General features: G+C 34.9%; 1 protein-coding gene across 1 annotated transcript in view; it reads right to left on the bottom strand.

Annotated features, from left to right (window-relative positions):
• LOC121167143 (PH-interacting protein-like) overlaps positions 1 to 16677 on the bottom strand; it is a 92809-nt gene extending 76132 nt beyond the window's left edge. Inside the window, exons 1-7 of the mRNA XM_040996519.1 lie at positions 16337 to 16677; positions 6055 to 6276; positions 5688 to 5788; positions 3123 to 3193; positions 716 to 816; positions 581 to 621; positions 40 to 138 (exon numbers count right to left, since the gene is read on the bottom strand). Of these exons, the coding sequence (XP_040852453.1) occupies positions 40 to 138; positions 581 to 621; positions 716 to 816; positions 3123 to 3193; positions 5688 to 5788; positions 6055 to 6276; positions 16337 to 16420 (719 nt within the window). The 5' untranslated portion in view covers positions 16421 to 16677. The remainder of the gene's footprint in view (positions 1 to 39; positions 139 to 580; positions 622 to 715; positions 817 to 3122; positions 3194 to 5687; positions 5789 to 6054; positions 6277 to 16336) is intronic.
• Between the last annotated feature and the right edge of the window lie 2550 nt (positions 16678 to 19227).

Genomic DNA, 19227 nt, shown 5'->3' with positions numbered 1-19227 from the left:
GATCTATAATTACTTAACATTTCCAATTAGAGCTCTTACCCTGCTGGACGAGTAGCCATGTCCAACAAAATGCTTTTCCATTCTCTTCTTTTAAACTGCCAAATACGTGCTGTCCCATCACGACTTCCACTTACAAACCTATTTTAAAAGGAATGCAGTTGCCCAAAGAAAAAAAATCACACACTTTACGAAAATGTGCTTTGCAGATTTTACATACAGCACTCATCTTTACTTATGTGGTATTTAATCATCCTTTTAAATAATCTCAATAAATATCAGAATATCTTAAGGTTTACAGGTTGCTTAAATTTCACATAAAAATGCTCTAATATTTGTTTTATCTAAAAAATAAAAAATTCATATGTGATTCCAAGCTACAATTTACCACCTGAGAAACAGAACTGATGGCTTCAAACTAAAACACAAAACAACAAAATTTTTCCTGTCAGAATGAAAAATCTATATTATTCTACGCAAAGTGCTTAAAAACAGCATTATTTCCTTGCAAAACAAATCTAATAGCTATATTTGTTTTTATCTAATATGTTAAAAACTGCAGTCAGACAAGTAAGTATTTTACCTGTTACTGGTATTAGAAAACTGGATACTGTCAACTTTGTCCTAAACACAAACAGATAAAAACATATTGGATGCTAAATATAAATTGTATATTCATTTAAGTTATACTTATCCAATTCTGTTAAGCAGTACTTACAGTATGAAATTCCAATTCTGATATTTTCTCTGGCTGACCTGATCCAAAAAAATAAACCCTAATAATATGATCTGTGCTTCCAGTAGCCAGAAACATTCCACCTGTGTGAAAAAAAAAAAAACCCAAAACTTATAAGTAAAATATAATTCCTGAAATATGTGAATATTACACAAAATTTAAGTGATGTTACTATATTTCCTTTAAAACCAATAATCACCCTAAATATATAACTGAAATTGACTAAAGAAGTTAGCTATTCTAGCTAAAAAAAAAAAAAAAAAATAGAATTTATTTTATTTGAAAGGCAGAGTTAGAGAGAAAAAGAGAGCAATCTTCCTATGCCAATTCAATCCCCAATGGCCCCAATAGCTGAAGTGGGCCAAAGTCAGGGGCCAGGAATGTTTTCTGGGTATCCTTTAGGGGTGCAGTAGAACAGCGAGTTGGGCCCTCCTCCAGTGCATTCCAGGGCCATTGGCAGGGAGCTGGGTAAGGAAATGGAGCTGCCAGGACTCAATCAGTGCCAAGATGGGATGCCGATTCTGCAGCTTGGAGGTTCAGTCAGCTATGCAAAGGCACTTACCCCATAAAGAACTTAGTCAAGATAGTTTTGATTGTGATGGATATTTTAAATATTTACAGAAATAAAGTTTCCTTCATACTAATATTTGTCGTTTCCACTAGAAAACATGTCTTCCATAACATAACTGAAATCCTTCTCTTGTCCTAGTTACCAACTGTCAAACTTCTACAAAATTTTTAAGGTCTTGACTAACTTACCATTACAAAGCGCAATACAGTAAGTCTGATCTCCTCTGAACCCTTTGCTAAGATTGTTTTTGTACATTCATTTTCACTGGAAAGGCAGATTTTCAGAGAGGAGAGACAGAGACAAAGATCGTAATGGCCAGAGCTGAGCCCATCCAAAAACTCCATTTTGTCTAAGTTATTTGTAAGTGTAATTTGTTCTCTTCTTTACAGCACTACTCTAACATAGCAGTAAACAGTGTTTGAACATAACAAAACATTTCAACAACTGCTTAAATAATCTATCTACCAAACTCTTAAAATAGTCTATTGCTGAAAGAGAGGCATACATTCAGAATACTGCACACACATACACAGTGACTCTATTTGTGTTACTACTAAAAGCAACACTGTCATCATGGCAGAAGATCTAGCAACCTGAGTGTTTGAAGATGTTGGCGCCAATGCAGTAGTGTAACAGGTTAAGCCATCACTTGAGACAAGAGCATTCCATATAGCAATGCTCAGTGTACTGGCTACACTGCTTATATTCCAGCTTCTCCCTAATATACCTGAAAAGCAGTAGAGTATGGACCAAGTATTGAGCCTCTGCCGACTAAGTTAGAGAAGGCAACGGAGTTCCCGGCTCCTGGCTTTGCCCTCGCCCACACTGGTTAGGGAACCAATGGATGGAGGACCTCTTTCTCCTTCCTCTCCCTCTGTGTCATTCTGTCTTCCAAACAAATATATAAACAATCTAAAATAAAGAGGTTTAGATATTACAATGGCAGCAACAGATGCACTTCATCTGTGTTACCCCTTATCTCAGGTAATCATGTTGTTCATCATTAAGATATAAACAGAAAGGTATAAGTAAAGGCAGAAAAGTTGCTGAACATTTTGTATTTGATCTATTCATATTTAATTTGCTAATCAACTCAGATATCTAAGTCACAGCCTGCCTAAAAACTGTCACATCATTCAAAATGCTGCTGCATAAAACCAAATCATAACTGGAACATTAGCATTGCTATACAGCTACTTTCTAAACAGCAGAAAGGAACACTCTGGAGCAAATACTCTTTCATTAGGACATCAAAGCAATCTATTTTGAAATTACTTTTTTTTTCACCTACAAGAGCACTATGTTCTTCTTAGAGAAAAATATTCGGAGGGTATTATGGAACAGAGTGTTAAGCATCCCCAATACAGGCAGTGGTTCTAGTCCCAGTTATTTCATTTACCATCCAGCTCCCTGCTAATGAGCCTGAGAAAACAAGAGAAATGGCCCAAGTCCTTGGGTGCCAGGCTGTAGGCTTTAGTCTTGTCCAGCCCTGACTGTTAACCGCTATTTGCAGAATGAACCAGGGAATAGAAGCTAGCTCTCTCCTCTCTCCCTCCATCACTCTGCAACTCTGCCTTTCAAATAAAATAAATCTTAAAAAGAAAATTAAACATGTGATTAGATAAGTTAAATTTTAAAAAAAAAACAAAAAAAAAAACCCTGGAATATTTGTAAACTGAATTACTTATTACCTTATTAGCTCGGGCACATACAAAAAATCTGATTTATAATAAAACAATAAATTATTTAAAAAAAAACTTTGTATTCTACCAGAAGCTTTCTGGAAAATTATGGGGGCAGTTGTGAGTAGGAAATTACCAGCACTAAAAGAAGAACAGATCATTTGAACTCCAGGTCGAGGGCGTTCTGTAAATTTCGCAGGTCTTGGACTACAAAAAATAATAAATAAAATTAAAAGCACACTATAGGGATCAGTAACACAAAAAATAAACTGTATCAAAATTAAATACAAAGCAACAGATGGCTCCATTGCTAAAGCAACTTAGAAATGTGTCATTATCAGATCTTGCAGAATTCTAGATAGGTTTCATAGGAGTTCTGGATTACACAATTTGCATATGGCATAACACCAAAGTCACTATCATATGAAATTTGTAGTTATCAGTAAAAATCACCTCTAATCATAAACAAAGCACTCCGTGTTTCATACAGTTAGAGTAGCAACTTTCACATACATATAAGGAAATACACAATGTACACACATGAACACTAGCAAAGCAAGTGCTACCTCTGCTACTGACATATCATCAATAACTATATTTTTCCAGTGTCAAACACTGTTTATTTTCTCTCTTGTTTATATTATAATGTGACAAAATATGTCCCTCAAGACTCCAAAAGTGAAAGTATTATGGATTCTCCAGCCAAATTAAATCTAACACTATCTTACTCTTAGCTTATCTGTAGCAATCATTCATAATAGCGATCCATCTTAACGGGTTATATTTGATCATATTTACATTAATTGTATAACTGCATTAGATTTTGTTCTATATTAAAAATATTATACTAAAATGTTTAATATTACAATCAATCAGATGAAAAAGAGAAATCAATTTTAGTTTTAAAGCATCAATATCCATACACAGAACAATGTGGAAATGTTCCAGTAGTCTGATTATATTTCGAGCCCTACTTACTCTATGTACACTTTGACCTAGTTTGTTTTAGACTACCAGAGGGAAAAAAGTCCAAAAATATTTATAACCTTACCTCTAACAGCACTGCATAACTCTCACATCACAGTATCATATGTACAGTGATTTTAGTTTTCTGATTAGTGATAAAAAATGTATATTTCTAATCTATCAATTATGTATTTAGGCAGTAAGGGTAGCTTTTCACTAAAAAGGAATGCAGCAAAAAGCATTTGCTGATGTTTTAAACTGGCATGTTTTAAAACAATCATAAATTGACATTTTTTTAACATTCACAAGCTCTAATACAACTGAGGAAAATAGATGACTTAAAGAAATAACTGTTTATAATATTCTCAAATCTTACCAAAGTAAAATTAAATTGATATACTATTTAAGTCTATAAATCTGAAATTATGAACCTATAAAAAAGTGCCACTTTCATTCACACCTTTCAGATTATAGCTCTACACTGTTGCTAATTTGCATAACACTGCTCATGGAAATATAAAACAACCAGTAAGCTAAAACTGATTACCAGAATATGCTAATCAGCCTATAGACTATTAATGTTAAACATTTTATTTTATATATAATATATATATTATACAAATAAGCAGGTAATAGCAATTTATTTACAAATGTGTACTTGTGGAATAATTTCAAAAGGAAGCACTGGACTAAACTCTCAGAGTTGCAGGCAGAATTAAAATGAATTTAATCCATGTAAAATCCTTTCTATGCTAACACATTCAACAAACATTAGTATTAGTAATTTCAACTAGATCCAACAAAGAAAAGATAGTTCATAAATAAATTCCTATTTAGTTGGGAAGACTGCTTCAGAGATGGTCCTGAGAGTCTCTTTTTAAGTATTCGAATCTGAGTCTATTCTTACCTGCTGTTTAATCTGCCTATCTCGCAATTCTGATTACCCCTCTGTTCCTTCCCTCGGCTCATTAACATAGAAGACAGTATAGTAGACACCTTACTTATAAGATATTTATACAGAATAATGGCATAACAAACATAACATGCTTGCCACTAGCTCGGCAGACTAAGTATTTAACAAAAATTCAGCAACACCGTTATTTCCTATTTCAGATCTCCATTCTTGTAACACTTTACCAAAATATGCTAAAACAACTTTCTCCTACTGGAGCTAGCTTCTGAGTTATTCAGCAACTCAGATTACCCATCCAGAAGAATTACCTTTACTAGCAGTAGTTGGTAACATCCACATAAAAGTTAAGTAACACTCCATTTGTCAATAGACTTGGGTTCCCAAGGTTTACCTAATTTTTTCTAGCTAATGCAGACAGTAAGTGTCTGCAATAAAAACAATTAGGAAAATCAGAAAAAAATTGTATTTATTTATTATTTATATTTGCATCTAAATTATTTCTATTTGTGCTCATATACTTTCATTTGTATGAAAAATATATATTGTATAAGTGTATTATGAAGGAAACACCTAGGGCTAGAATAAAGTTAAGAAAGCAAATACAAAAACATAATAAACAAGAGCACTTTCCTTGAAGCCTGAAAGAAAAAAAATGTGTAGGAGAAAAGGTAGAAAACTGAAAGCTGACAGCGAAGAGCCAGAAAGAATTTCTAGTGTTTACTCAAGGGGAAAAAATGTAATTTATTTCGACTGTCAATTAGTTTTGCAATTTCAACCATTATATTAAACACAATTATTCTATGAAATGAAACAGCAACTGACTTTATTTTAAGGGTTCCAGCATCCCAGAGCCAAAAACAAATAGTGCCATCTGCCCCAGTAGAAGATAGATATCTCTTTGAGCCACTGCACAACGGTGAGAACTGAAAAGTAACCACAAGGAAAAGAAATATTTATGAGAATGACACGGTCCAAACAAAACCCACTTTTTATTATAGTAATAGTAACTTCTAACAATAGAAAACACCACACCCAGAACTGATGAAGGTCAGTTAGTATGTTACTTGAAGTCCACATATTTAACATAAATACTCATTTTGGTTGACTTTATATACTGGAGTGGAAAAGCAGTTCAAAGTTTACTTTAAGTCACAAACCAAATGGGTTCTACAGGGGTTAGAACAATTACCTGCAGTGATGTAATTGATGCACTGTGGCCTTGTAGAACAGCCAAAGGTGCACAGGTTCGAAGACACCAGACTCGAATCATTTTATCACAACTCCCAGCTGCTATCATGGTATTTTCATAGTTTACAGCCATGTCTGATATTTCAGCCGCATGTCCTCTTAATGTAGCTAACAATCTCCCATCGTCTGTTGCCCAAATTTTCACAAGACAGTCATCAGACCCCTAACGAAAGAATGGATATTAACGAAAATTAACATTATAAATTTTAATTCAAATTCCTAATGCATCTAAACAATTCTGTACCTGACAGGTTCTCTTCCCAACAACTGTATTTCTAGCACTGAAAAGTCTTAAACATTTGCATAGGGGTTTGCCTTTTCATAATAACCTTTACTAAAGTAAATATTTCAATAATAATGAATCATTCATAATTCAGTGTGTGTTCATATGCAGACAAGAGACACTGAATGTTGGTGATAATGACCATTTCTACCTGGCACCTTTTGAAAGAATTTCAACTTCTAAAGTAACAGAACAAAATTATAGTTGAAAAGCACATGTAATACAAAATCATAATCAATACTTTAATGTTACTCTTCAATAAAACTACCATGTTGAGGGTTCTACTCCTAAGAAGGTGAAAGTCCTATTACTGATCTTTAGCTAAAAGCATGTCATCACCAGGCCCAGCATGGTAGCCTAGTGGCTAAAGTCTTTGCCCTGCACATGCTGGGATCCCCTATGGGCATCAATTCTAATCTCGGCAGTCCTGCTTCCCATCCAGCTCCCTGCTTGTGGCCTGGGAAAGCAGTCAAGGACTGCCCAAGGTCTTGGGACCCTGCACCTGCATGGGAGACCCAGAGGAGACTCCAGGCTCCTGGCTTTAGATTATGTTAAGATTTCTTTACAACAGGGTAAAACATTTAAGGGGAAAGAAAACCAACACCGATTATATATCTAAGTACTAAGAGGATCAACAAGGGGAAGCTTTCTGCTTCATACTGACAACAAATACAATGCATAAACGAAAACCTACTATTAGCGTTACACATTAAGCACTGCAGTAATATATTAAACCAGATCCTGACAAAACTATATAAAACACCTCAAAGATAATTGTAAAACCAGTTCTTTTGACTGAGTTTTGAAGCAAATTAGATTGGCTATCATCACTAAAATATCAGTAACAAAATTGAATAAATTAACCACATAAATACTGATATTCCCATTATATAAGTTTAACGTAGGTTCTCCATTTATGATATAAGATTAACTCGCTATCTGCATCTTTAAATTCAATGACTCATATTCATTTATGTAGTTGCCTCATGATTAAGTAGTTGCCAACCACCAGAGATATAAAGAGATAAAAACTATATATTTCTATCCTTAAAACCAAGACAGAATATAAATACAGTTAACAGATTCCAATGAATATACTGTTATTCATCAAATAACAGAGTGGTGTTTTCTTGTGAAAGATGAAGAGCCTAGATTCACAGACACCTGAACAGCCATATGCATGAAGAGTCAAAGACAAATAGTGGTAACAAAGAGTACAGACCCCTGGGGTCCAGGACCTCTAAGGATTCTTTTTCCAGCTGCATGTTTTTGTATTTCTGTACATGTTCTGTGCCTTTTTTTTTTCTCATCTATTATCTACTTGGTAGGATTGCTGCACAGACTGGATGGGTCAATGAGGGTGAAGGGTCATGGCACTACAGTACATAGAGAAATCTATAAATGAACTAAGTATTATCACTATTGGTGATGGCAGCAGTCTAAATTTAAGCTAATAACATTCTCATGATTTTAAAACAGAACAAATTGATATAGCAACTTGAGCAAAAACCCTTTATCAAAGACAAGAAAATGTGAGAAGTGAGAGGTTCAAGGAGCTGTAAATATTCTCTAAGTTAATTCAGAGTATGAGGTGAAGACACGAGGATGAGAAAGTAGAGGGGAAAGGATATGTGAAGGCTATTTTACAGCATACTAAGGAATACTGTATGCACTGAGGATAAGTGAAAGATATCAAGCAGGTGGGTACCAGGGTTAGACGTACATTTTCCAAAGATCCTTGGCTTATATAAGAATTAGACTACAAAATAAAACAGTAAAAAGTTTTTTAAAATAGTATATGCAGGAGAGAATAAATGGTGGGACACAAATTATTACAACGCAAGATAAGAAGAGATGGTAGCAAAATTCAGATAATAAGAATGGTTTGTACAGATAATTGATTATCTGTGCAAAGTTAAGAAGATTCATAACAGGGTATGATTTTCAAAACAAGTTATGTAGCATCTGGCAATGGAACATATAACAGGTCTAGGTTGAACAACAACAACAAAAATGGTTTTAAAGCATTTGTTCAATTCAAATTCACCAAATTCTATAAATTTGGTCAATTTATTCACTTACCTGCTTATCCTGTAAACTTAAAGCAAAATAATCCATCCCTAGTATCCAACGTTCCATATTTGAGGACTCTACTAATTATGAACAGAAAATATCTGGGAGGGGCCACCACAGTGGCTTAAGGAATGAATACTTCAGCTACAGTGCAGGTGTCTCATATGGGCACTGGCCATAGTCCTGAATGCTCAATCCAGCTCCCCGCCTGTGGCCTGGGAAAGCAGCAGAGGACGACCCAAGGCCTTGGGGCTCTGCACTCACACAGGAAACCTGGAAGCAGCTCCTGACTCCAGGCTGTGGACCTGCTCAGCTCTGACTACTGATGTTATTTGGGGAATGAATCAACAGACAGAAGATCTATCTCATTCTCCCACTGTAACTCTTTCAAGTAAAAATTAAACATAAATTACAATTATGTATAATTATATAAATATAATTATATGTAAATAGTGACTTTTTACCAACTAAAACTAACTTTCATTATATTCTTATTTTACTCTTTCACAAGTGGTTCTACACCTTTCCAATGCTTTATTTTCTACTCAAACAACAAACTTAAATTCTACTCATAACTTCAACTAAAATCTCTTATTCACACACATTCAACCCTAAGTCTTATTTCTCTACCTGAAGGCCTCATGAGCTTCTTAGTCTCAGGATGAACTGCATGTCTTGAGGACACTGCACTCATTCACTCATGTTCCCTGGATGGAGCATGAGAGAGGAGAGGTAGTCATCTTTGAGTCATGGGTGGTGTGAAACTCTGGATCGGGTTGGAAGCACTTAAGACTATTGTTCCTCCATGAACTATTGAGACAATGTCCAACTTACCTCCCTTTTTAATACCCATTTTATAGCCTCAGCTTCTCTAGCACTTGTTGCTGATGGGTTGGGTCTTTAGCCTCTCTCTTTCTCTCATATCTCTTCTGAACAGATGACCAGCGGTACGGGGAACAGGATTCCTTATATTGGCTATAAATTCTCATACATATATATATGTATGTATTATATATATATACACACACACATATATATGTGTGTGTATCACAAGCAAGTCCTAAGTCCTAACATGTCACAGACAACTCCTGTCATGTCACATAATATTGCTACTTTCTAAGGGGAAGAAGTTATATACAAGTTCATGCTGCATTACACTCATGTTTCATACATTTCACATAAGTTAACATCACATTTTGGCAGATAATATTCGGCAAACTGCACACAAGGAGATAAGTTACACATTCCTCACAGAGTGAAATGTGTTGAATACCAATTGCATCACATAATCTTACCAAGTAAGTACTATTTTATATTTTATTCTATTCAAATTAGGTGCTAAAAACAAAAGACAGCCCGGAATGGTAGCCTAGCGGTTAGAGTCCTAGCCTTGCACACACCGGGATCCCAACTGAAAACTGGTTCTAATCCCAGCAGCCCTGCTTCCCATACAGCTCCCTGCTTGTGGCCAGGGAAAGCAACAGAGGATAGCCCAAAGCCTTGGGACCCTGTAAGACATCCGGAAGAGGCTCTGGGCTCCTGGCTTCAGATTGGTGCAGCTCTGGCCATTGCAGCTGCTTGCAGAGTGAATCAGTGGACAGAAGATTTTCCCCTCTGTCTCTCCTCCTCTGCATATCTTTCTAAAAAAAACCAAAATAAATCTTAAAAAAAAAAAAAGACAATGAATATGCTTCCCCCTAAATATGCATTCTACCAATCAACCTTTCTTTATCTTACCATCAAATTACAGGAGAAAAATTTAGATTGTACTTTCAAGAAAACCTCTCTCTACTATCCTTTCATGGACTATAAAATAGTTTGCTCTCCTTACCCTTATTCTGACTTCTAGAACAACCTCAAGAGTTTAAAGCAGAACTTCTATCTCACATGCCACTTTTTCTGACCACTTCGCTATGTATATTTATGGAAAGTTTAAAAGAGAAGAGTACAGGCCTGGAGCAGTAGTCTAGTAGCCAACGTCCTCGCCTTGCATGTGCAGGGATCCCATATGGACGCTGCTCCATATCCTGGTTGCTCTACAATCCGTCCAGCTCCCTGCCTACAGCCTGGAAAAGCAGTCGAGGACACCTCAAAGTCTTGGGATCCTGGACCCAGATGGGAGACCTGGAAGAAGCTCCTGGCTCCTGGCTCCTGGCTTCGGATCAGCTCAGCTCTAGCACTGCGGCCACTAGGGTAGTGAATCAGCAGATGGAAGATCTTTCTATATCTCTTCCTCTCTGTACATCTGACTTTCCAATAAAAATAAATACATCTTTAAAAAGACTAAAATTTTTTAGCAGAATCTGATTAGACAAACTTAATTTTTAGAAGCCTAATTCAGCTTCGCAAAAGCAACTAAAGACATGAACATGCCTAACTGTAGGACAATACAGTTTTCCAAAAAAAACCTGAATGCTAAAACAAAGAAAATACTGTTTAAATGACTCTATAGACCAATAAGAAGTAGCTGTATCTCTTCTAAGACGTACAAAGAAAAAAAAAGTAGGGTAGAAATGGAGACATTTAAAAGCAGAAAGAAATGAGATTATTTTAACCTTAGCCAAAAAAAAAAAAAATTAAAAAGATATCTACGGATTATTTTTTAAAAGAGGAGAAAGGGGCAAAAGAATGACTCAAAAATGTGAATTAAGTTGGAAATACAGAGGAATTAAAACAGTACAAAAGGAGAAAAGACTCTGCAAACTAACAATGAAAGACCTGCTAAATTTATTAGAGCATGATTACAAAAGCACTTTGATCAAGTTTTCCCTGCAAAGCTCCAATGCCCAGGGTGAAAAAAATCATCATTTATTTTTAATAATGTCTATATGAGGTTGCTAGGATGGGAGATTGGCCAAATGGGAAAAACCAGAAATACTAGTGAACAAATTAATCTAGAAAGGGTTTATTTGAGGAAGATTAATATATGGTTTTAAATGCCTATTAAGTAACTTGTATTTAACCTGTTTAGGTGGCCATAAAAAAATGTAAGCAGGCAAGATATAGTCACAATAGTATCTTAGTCCTTTCTAGTGACAGTACATTGAATAGATCTGAAGCTGTAAGCGGTCTAGGCTACGGCTGATGTTGAAACAATGATAAAGGATGAGATTCCCAAAGGAGACCACTTATTTGAAAACTATGAATGACTAGAGTCATTTAAACTACATTAACTGGGCACAAAGTTGAAAATGCTTTTTTGGAATTAATTTTTCATTCCAATTACAGTACTAAGCTAGTATTTAACCCTAAGCAAACAATAGTATAGAAGCGTCACAATTACCATGAAAAGAGTGCTCACTATTACACCATCAAATGTTTACTGACATTAGAACTTGCAAATGCTGGGGAAAAATTAAAACAAAAAGTCTATGTAGCATTTATCTTACTTAACTCTGAAAGCAAAATGAGACGCTACATTTACAGAGCCTTTTTTCCTAGACATTTATTCTGGATTATTATTTCTATTAATGTCCATACCTTCTAGCAATGCAATTGACTCTTACCACAACAATGTATACTTTTCTGTCCATTCAAAAGCAGCTTTAATTTTTAAAATCCCTCTGGAAAATGCAACTTCCAATATTAAAACTTTGAGAATTAAAACTCAGATTAAGAAAATACTAGCATTCCTCAAACCTAAAGGCTGGATGATGTCTGGTTATCATGCCCAGCTCTGCTACCAAGATGAGAGGTTTCCACAGGCCCATTTTTCCTATTTTGTTAGGCACTTGGGCACTAAAATTCTCTTCACCATGGCACAGCAGGTTGAGCTGCCACCTTGAAATGGGGTGAAAGCATCCAGAGTGCCAATTGCAGTCCAGTTACTTTACCTCTGAAAAAGCTCCCCTAATGCACCAGAGAAACAGCAGATGATGGCTCAGTACTTGAATCTCTACTACCCAAGTAGGAGACCTGGAGCTCTGCCTCTTGGCTTTAGCCTTGCCCTGGTCCAGCTGTTGTGGTCATCTGGGAAGTAAACCAGCAGATGAAGGATTGTTCTCTGTCTTTCTCACTGTCTCTCTCCTATTCTCTATCATCCTTCCTTTCAAATAAGCAAATATGTTTTAAAAAAATTTCTCTTCCAGCCTAGAACTGTAGCTTAAGCCCTCACACCTTGCATGCGCCAGGATCCCGTATGGGTGCCTGTTCAAATTCCAGCTGCCTCACTGCCCTTCTAGCTCCCTGCTTGTGGCCTGGGAAAGCAATGGAGGAAGACCCAAAGCCTTGGGACCCTGTACCCAAGTGGAAGACTAGGAAGAAGCTCCTAGCTCTTGGGTTCGGCCACTTGGAGAGTCAATCAGGAGATGGAGGATCTTTTTTTCTGTATCTCTTTCTCTCTGTAAATATGACATTCTAATAAAAACAAATAAATCTTTACAAAATATATTTCTCTTCAACAGAACAGTTAGTAGACCTCGTGACTAAGATATCTTTATCCTACAGTGTCTGGGTTTAATACTAAGTGCCTCAGTGTAGCTATCACAGGGCCTGGATAGCAGTAGTGATGGCTCAAGTAATTAGTCCTTAGCACACACTTGAGAGAGACCTTGATTAACTTCTGGGGTCCAAAATTCAGTATAGTTCATCCCACCCATCACAGGCGTTTGAAGAAGCAAGCCAGCAGAAGGGAATACTTTCTCTTTTTGCCTCTCAAATAGGTGGAAATAAATACAATACAAGGTTATCTTTTGACACAAAATTTCCTGCAACAAATTCAGACACAGGATTAAAATTACTTAAATGTGATACAGAAAACAAATCAGAACCCAAAGTGTGAGCTCCAAATTTAGTAAATTATTTGTTTCTAGAAGTTTTAAAGGGTCTAACTGAATCATTATTTAAACACAATGCCAGATTCCAATGAAGTTATTTGGACTATATTAAAAAGACAATTACAGTTGGTACTGTAAAAGTAAGAGCTAGAAGATTACAGGTGACAACTATGTGAAATGTTCAATACTGAAAATTCTTCACAGGATGAAACAGGTAATGACAAGGAATATTTCCATTTTCTCAGCAGAAAACTAAATAAATTTAAAAACTGGTTAGTTTTGCTCAGATTGCCTTGCTATCACCATTAAGAGTAGGTATTTGGCCTCACAGTTCTCATGCGTATGTCCCATATCAGAGTAAGTAGGATTGACTCCTGGCTCCTCACTACTTTGCTGCTAACAAAAACCCTGGCAGATACAGTGATAACTATACATATTAAAACATGTGTCCAAGTAGGTAAAAACAGTGCCTGCCATGTCAGAATCTCACATGGGGTGCCAGTTTATGTCTTTACTGTTCCACTTTCCATATAGTTTCCTGTTGATGGCCTAGGAAAAAAAAAGTGGAAGATGGCACAGGTATTTGTGGCCCTGCCCCACATGGAAGACAGGACGAAAAGCCTGATTCAGCCTCACTTGGCCCAATCTGTTGGCCAGAGAATGAAGATCTCCGTCTCTCTCTCACACATAGATACGCATAAGTGGATCTCTAAACGTCCCCTTTAAGAGATCATACACATCAATGATTACTCTTTTGACCTAAAAATACAGGGATTTTTAACTTAATGTATCTTAGAATATCTAACATTCCTTGAAAGACCACTGTCACCTGACATAGTCAACGATGTGAATAAAATCTCTTTAATGAGTCACAAATTTCACCTCTCACTGTCATTAAAACCATTAGAAACGAATGTTAAAAACGTTATGTAAAGGAAGGACATTTGGCCTTTCTGATTAAAATACCCACATCACATATCATAGTACCCAGGTTCAAGCCCCAGCTCTGGTTCTAGCAGAAAGCTGAACTGAAAGTGGAGCAGCTCACACCCAAATCCAGGTGACCATATAGGATCCCGTGTCACAAGCTGCAGCTTAATATCCTGTACTATACCAGCTTTGGAAAATATTTGTTAGGAATAAAATGCATAGCTTTAAAATTTTTTGTACCAAAACCTCTCATTTTTTTGCCAAAATTTTTTAATTCCCCTTACAGAAATTAAGTCTTACCCAGGGATGCCCAGATCAAAGCCTGGACTCTATTCGGATCATCACATATGGTCTCCCAGGATACTCCAACATATTTTTTTATTTTTTTATTGGAAAGGCAAATTTACAGAGAGAAGGATATTCCACACACTAGTACACTCCCCAAGTGGCCTCAACAGCCAGAGCTAAGCAGATCTGAGGCCACGAGCCAAGAGTTTATTACTGGTTCCCCATGAGTATGCATGGCTTTGGGACATTCTCTTCTGTTTTCCCAGGCCACAGGCAGGGAGTTGGATGGGACATGGAGCAGCTGGGATACGAACCAGCACCCATATGGGATCCTGGCACATGCAAGGTGAGGATTTTAGCCACTAAGACTACTGCACCAGGCCCAGCACTCCAAAAAATTTCCACAAAGTACTGGGCTAACATTAAAACTAAGAAATTATATACCTGCTATACTTTCAGTGTATTGGAAAACTTTACAGCCATGAAAACAAAGTGCAAATAAAATAATGCTTCTTTCTCATTTCAGTTGACTGTTACTCTGGAAAGCTTTTAAACACCAAAATTGTCAAATTTGCTTTAGATTTTGAGAACTGCATTTGATAATATTATATTAAGCTGAAATTGTTAATTTTTCAATTATATTTGAGAACACATTAAGCACTTTAGTAACAGTAGCTGTCCTACATTCTGAAAATAACCTGTCAGAAAGCTTGGGGATTTTTCACCTTTATTCTGTTTGTATAGATAAAAATGGAGAAAAAAAGAAAGGGAAATTACTGTTGTAGGAAATAATATCTAAATTGCTGAGCCAAATGAAAAGAAACATATGTCATCCTGCTGTTTATCCATTTTACAGATGACTAGCTTACACATAGAGCACAAGTAGGTGCTCAGTTCACAAATAAATTTTTGAAAAAATAGGAATCTTTTAGAATTATTTTGATTGCAAACAAGCTGCAACTGCTTTATTGAATGACAGAGAATTTCCATTTTAACTTCTTTCCCATTTTCTTATTTCTCATGAAATTAAGTACTCTGTAACAGACTGTGTTATTTCAGCCCACAAGATAGTGTAATAATGAGTATAACCAAAATAATGTAATATGTATTACCCTTAGTGGGTAATTTTCTTTAGCATGATAAAGGAAGTAAAGTAACCAAACTCAAAGATTCTCTTCAAACATAGCATCACATATATTGATGATGTGTTAGCAACAACAGGTAAAAAGCAGAGTCGGATACGCTCAGCTATCTTCTTGCTATTACTATCTTAAGGAAAATATCCCAAAGACTAGCACGTAGGTTTTTTTTATGAATAATACTGAAAGGTTCATTTAACAATCTCCTACAGCTAGCTTAACTCCCTTAAGAAATGTTCTTCATTCACAATTAAAATTGTTGCTTGAAATTTTGTAAAACATAAAATTCCAAAATTAAATCTTGAGAACTACACTGTCATGATGCAGGACAAAAAACAAGGAGGCACTTTACAAAGTTCACAGAAAAGTAAGTTTTTTTGAGACAAAAATTGTTGAAATCTATGTACAATTTTTCTGTAATACATATTTCAATGAACTTTCTGAAGATCTTTGTTAAAGCCTCAATTTCAATATTTTTCACACCAAAATAAATTTGTCTCGTAACTCCCTATTTCCAAACTTTGTGAAGTTTTGCTATTTAGCTATGGCTGTATCTCAACAAAGCATCTTTCAGAGTTTTCCTAAATTGGATACAGTTCTAATTTTAGTAATATTTCATTATGCTAAATTACCTAAATTTTCAAGTTTACTGTTTAAAACATAAATTTTCATTTTAAGTTCACCCAAGAGCAATGCTTAATTTCATATGTGAAAATACTTCGCAATATTACTTACCGTAAATATACGCCTGCCAGTTCGATCAAAAGTTACACAGTATACAGAAGACAAGTGTCCAAGAATTCGTTTGTGCATTTTCATGTGCTGATATACTGCAGTTGGAACAAGTTGTTCCAATCTGTATTTCCCATTCAGCTTCCTTGAAAACAGAGTATCCGCTACCAAGAAAAAGAGGGAAATAAATATAACAAAAATTAATTTTATCAGATTACAACTCTTAAGAATTCATGTATTTCAACCTGTCTTATGCTGGTAAGAATAAAAATGCTAATGCCTATGGCTCCCAGATAAATTTTCAAAATAGAAATTAAAATATCAGGTATCACTATCCTTATTTTAATAAAACAGAAATGCATTCTTAATAAATATGCATAAAAACTTTTAAAAAGAAAAACATAAAGAAATAAAGTGTAGTTAAAGGACTATCTGAAATCACAATTAAGCCATGATCAAAATCCAGACTTTATTTTCTTACTACAACTCTTTAAAAACCAAAGAGCACGTTATTATGTACTATAATAAAAGTCCTAGGAGATATTTTTTAAAAATCAAAAAAATAAAAACTGGAATCCAGCTATTTTTACATAAAACAAGCAATAAGAGTCTAAATTTGACACAAAAGATGGTTTCCAAACAAGAACTTCTGCACCAAGTGAACACAGAGGAATAAGTAACTGGCATTATTAGAAAGTAAAAGCTAAACTGGGAGTCCTGCCAAGCACCTATATAATAATTCCTTATCTAGGATTTATTATCACGCTCTTTTCAACTCATTCATTCTAATGATCCTGCAAAATCTGACTTAAGTTTATTTTCTGCCCCAAAGCTAGATTTTCTATATTAAGGATAATCAGCCCAAAATGTTCTCTTATCTAAATTACTACAGTATTCTCTATACTAAAAATTCTGGACAAAGGAGACACTTGATATAAGGCTTTTTTTCTGCAACTACCATCTATACTGGTATAAGAACGCAGCATCATATGTGAAGTTTGTTCCAAGATTAATTAAACATGTATATTAAATATCATTTAACATCAAGTCAGAGTCTAGTAAATATTCTCTATCTAAACCTGATAAAACATGCTTCTCGGGTATTATTGTAAACAATCTCAATACTTATTGTTTCCACATCAAAATAATGTTTGCTCATAAAAATACGCAAATATTACTCTCCTAAAAGCTACTGAAGTAGTTTAAAGCTGGATGCTTTGCAGGTTGTAAAGCAATAATACTGTAATGAGCATTATATTATGCTTATAGATTTTTATCACAGCAATTACTTTCTATTTTGATAAAGTTTTTGTTACTACTATTAGTGTATTCTATGCAACAATCTTCTGACACTTGGCAATGCCTATGACAAGGTTTGACAGTTGTAAATTAGTATATTTAAACTTATACTATTAATACAATAATTTAATAGATTCAGTAAGTTTTACCAACAGTTTAGCCTTAACACAGAAATGGCCTAATTAAGATATCTCCCAGTACTTTGATTTCAAACTAATTTAGTTCAAGAATCACACACAACAACAGACATCAAAAGTCCTACCAAATGAGAACTCGAATAATTACACTCAAACAACAAGAATGTAGTGGTTCACCTAGTGGTTCTCTTAAAGTAATGATTTGGGACGCAAAAAAACTAATGTTACCAACACACACCTGGATTCCCTCTATCCATAATTTACAAAATTCTCAAAATGCTGAATTTTATGAAATTTAAGTATGAAAATATAATTATTAGAAATAAAATATCAAAATCATTATTTCTAAAGATGTTCAAGTACAATCACATACATGTCAGAAATTTTACATGAATGGTATAAAAATCGCAGCTGATAAAGTATCTTCTAAACAAGAATTCCAAAGAGAAAGTGTTACTGTTCTCTTCACCATATTTTTTACTGACCCTAACTTACATTCTTGGAGCCAACAAGGAAAAAAAAAAATACCATATTCAGAAAGTGATTTTAGAGTCACCCTGTCAAACTAAATTTTGCAGAAGCACATTAACTTAAAACTACAATTCCATAATACCCTTTAAATTATTTAGCTAAAAATTTACCACTAATTATACAATGACTGCATGCTAAAGGAGAGGGTATCTAGAAGAGTACTTAACGGTCACCCAATCTATAATTGTTTCAACAGAAGCAGAGGTGTAATATTCAGAGAACAATCATGAAGAATGCCCATGTAATAAGCTTAAATTCAAACTTATTAAATTCAAACTTACTATTTTTTCCATGGGAAAAAAGCATAGAAGTATGGGTCAGACACTGTTATAAAACTGAAGCAGATCAACTGGAAAGGGGCCTGACCAGGTCCAACATGCAGATGATTTTTACTAAGATGCAGAAAGGAGGGCATCTAAGGCCCTCATTAGAATTTACACTTCCTATTATATCACTAAAATAACATGATCTCTGTCTTCCCACCCAACAACTCTTAAATACCTCACAGAAATATTTTTCACAATTATATAAGCCTAGTAAATAAATACTACAAATAAATTAACCTTAAAATACACAAGACAGTTCAGTTTAGTAGCTTTATGGCAGAAAGGTAAATGACTATTGTCAAAATTTTAAACCAATTATATGATTTCTGGGTAAAAAGTAGTGTCTGCTGAATTATAGGAATTCCTTAAAATGTTAATAAAGTAGAACAACAATTTTTAAAATGAGTACTTGAAAACATAAGAGGATATAAAGAAATCAGTTCTTTATGTAATATTATTATAGTTTTAACCTCAAATCAAGTAGGATTATTAACTTTGGCTTCAAAGTTCATTTGCTCTCCTAAGTATGGTGATCAAAATTATTCTTAAAGCCTGCCAAAGCAAACCAAAATATTCTGTTCTTGGTGAATTATTTCATACC

Source organism: Ochotona curzoniae, unplaced genomic scaffold (assembly GCF_017591425.1).
Source record: "Ochotona curzoniae isolate NIBS_2020 unplaced genomic scaffold, NIBS_Ocur_1.0 patch339, whole genome shotgun sequence".
NCBI classification, from domain to species: Eukaryota; Metazoa; Chordata; class Mammalia; order Lagomorpha; family Ochotonidae; genus Ochotona; species Ochotona curzoniae.
Note: the sequence above shows the minus strand (reverse complement) of the source record. Positions and strands in the feature narration are given on the sequence as shown.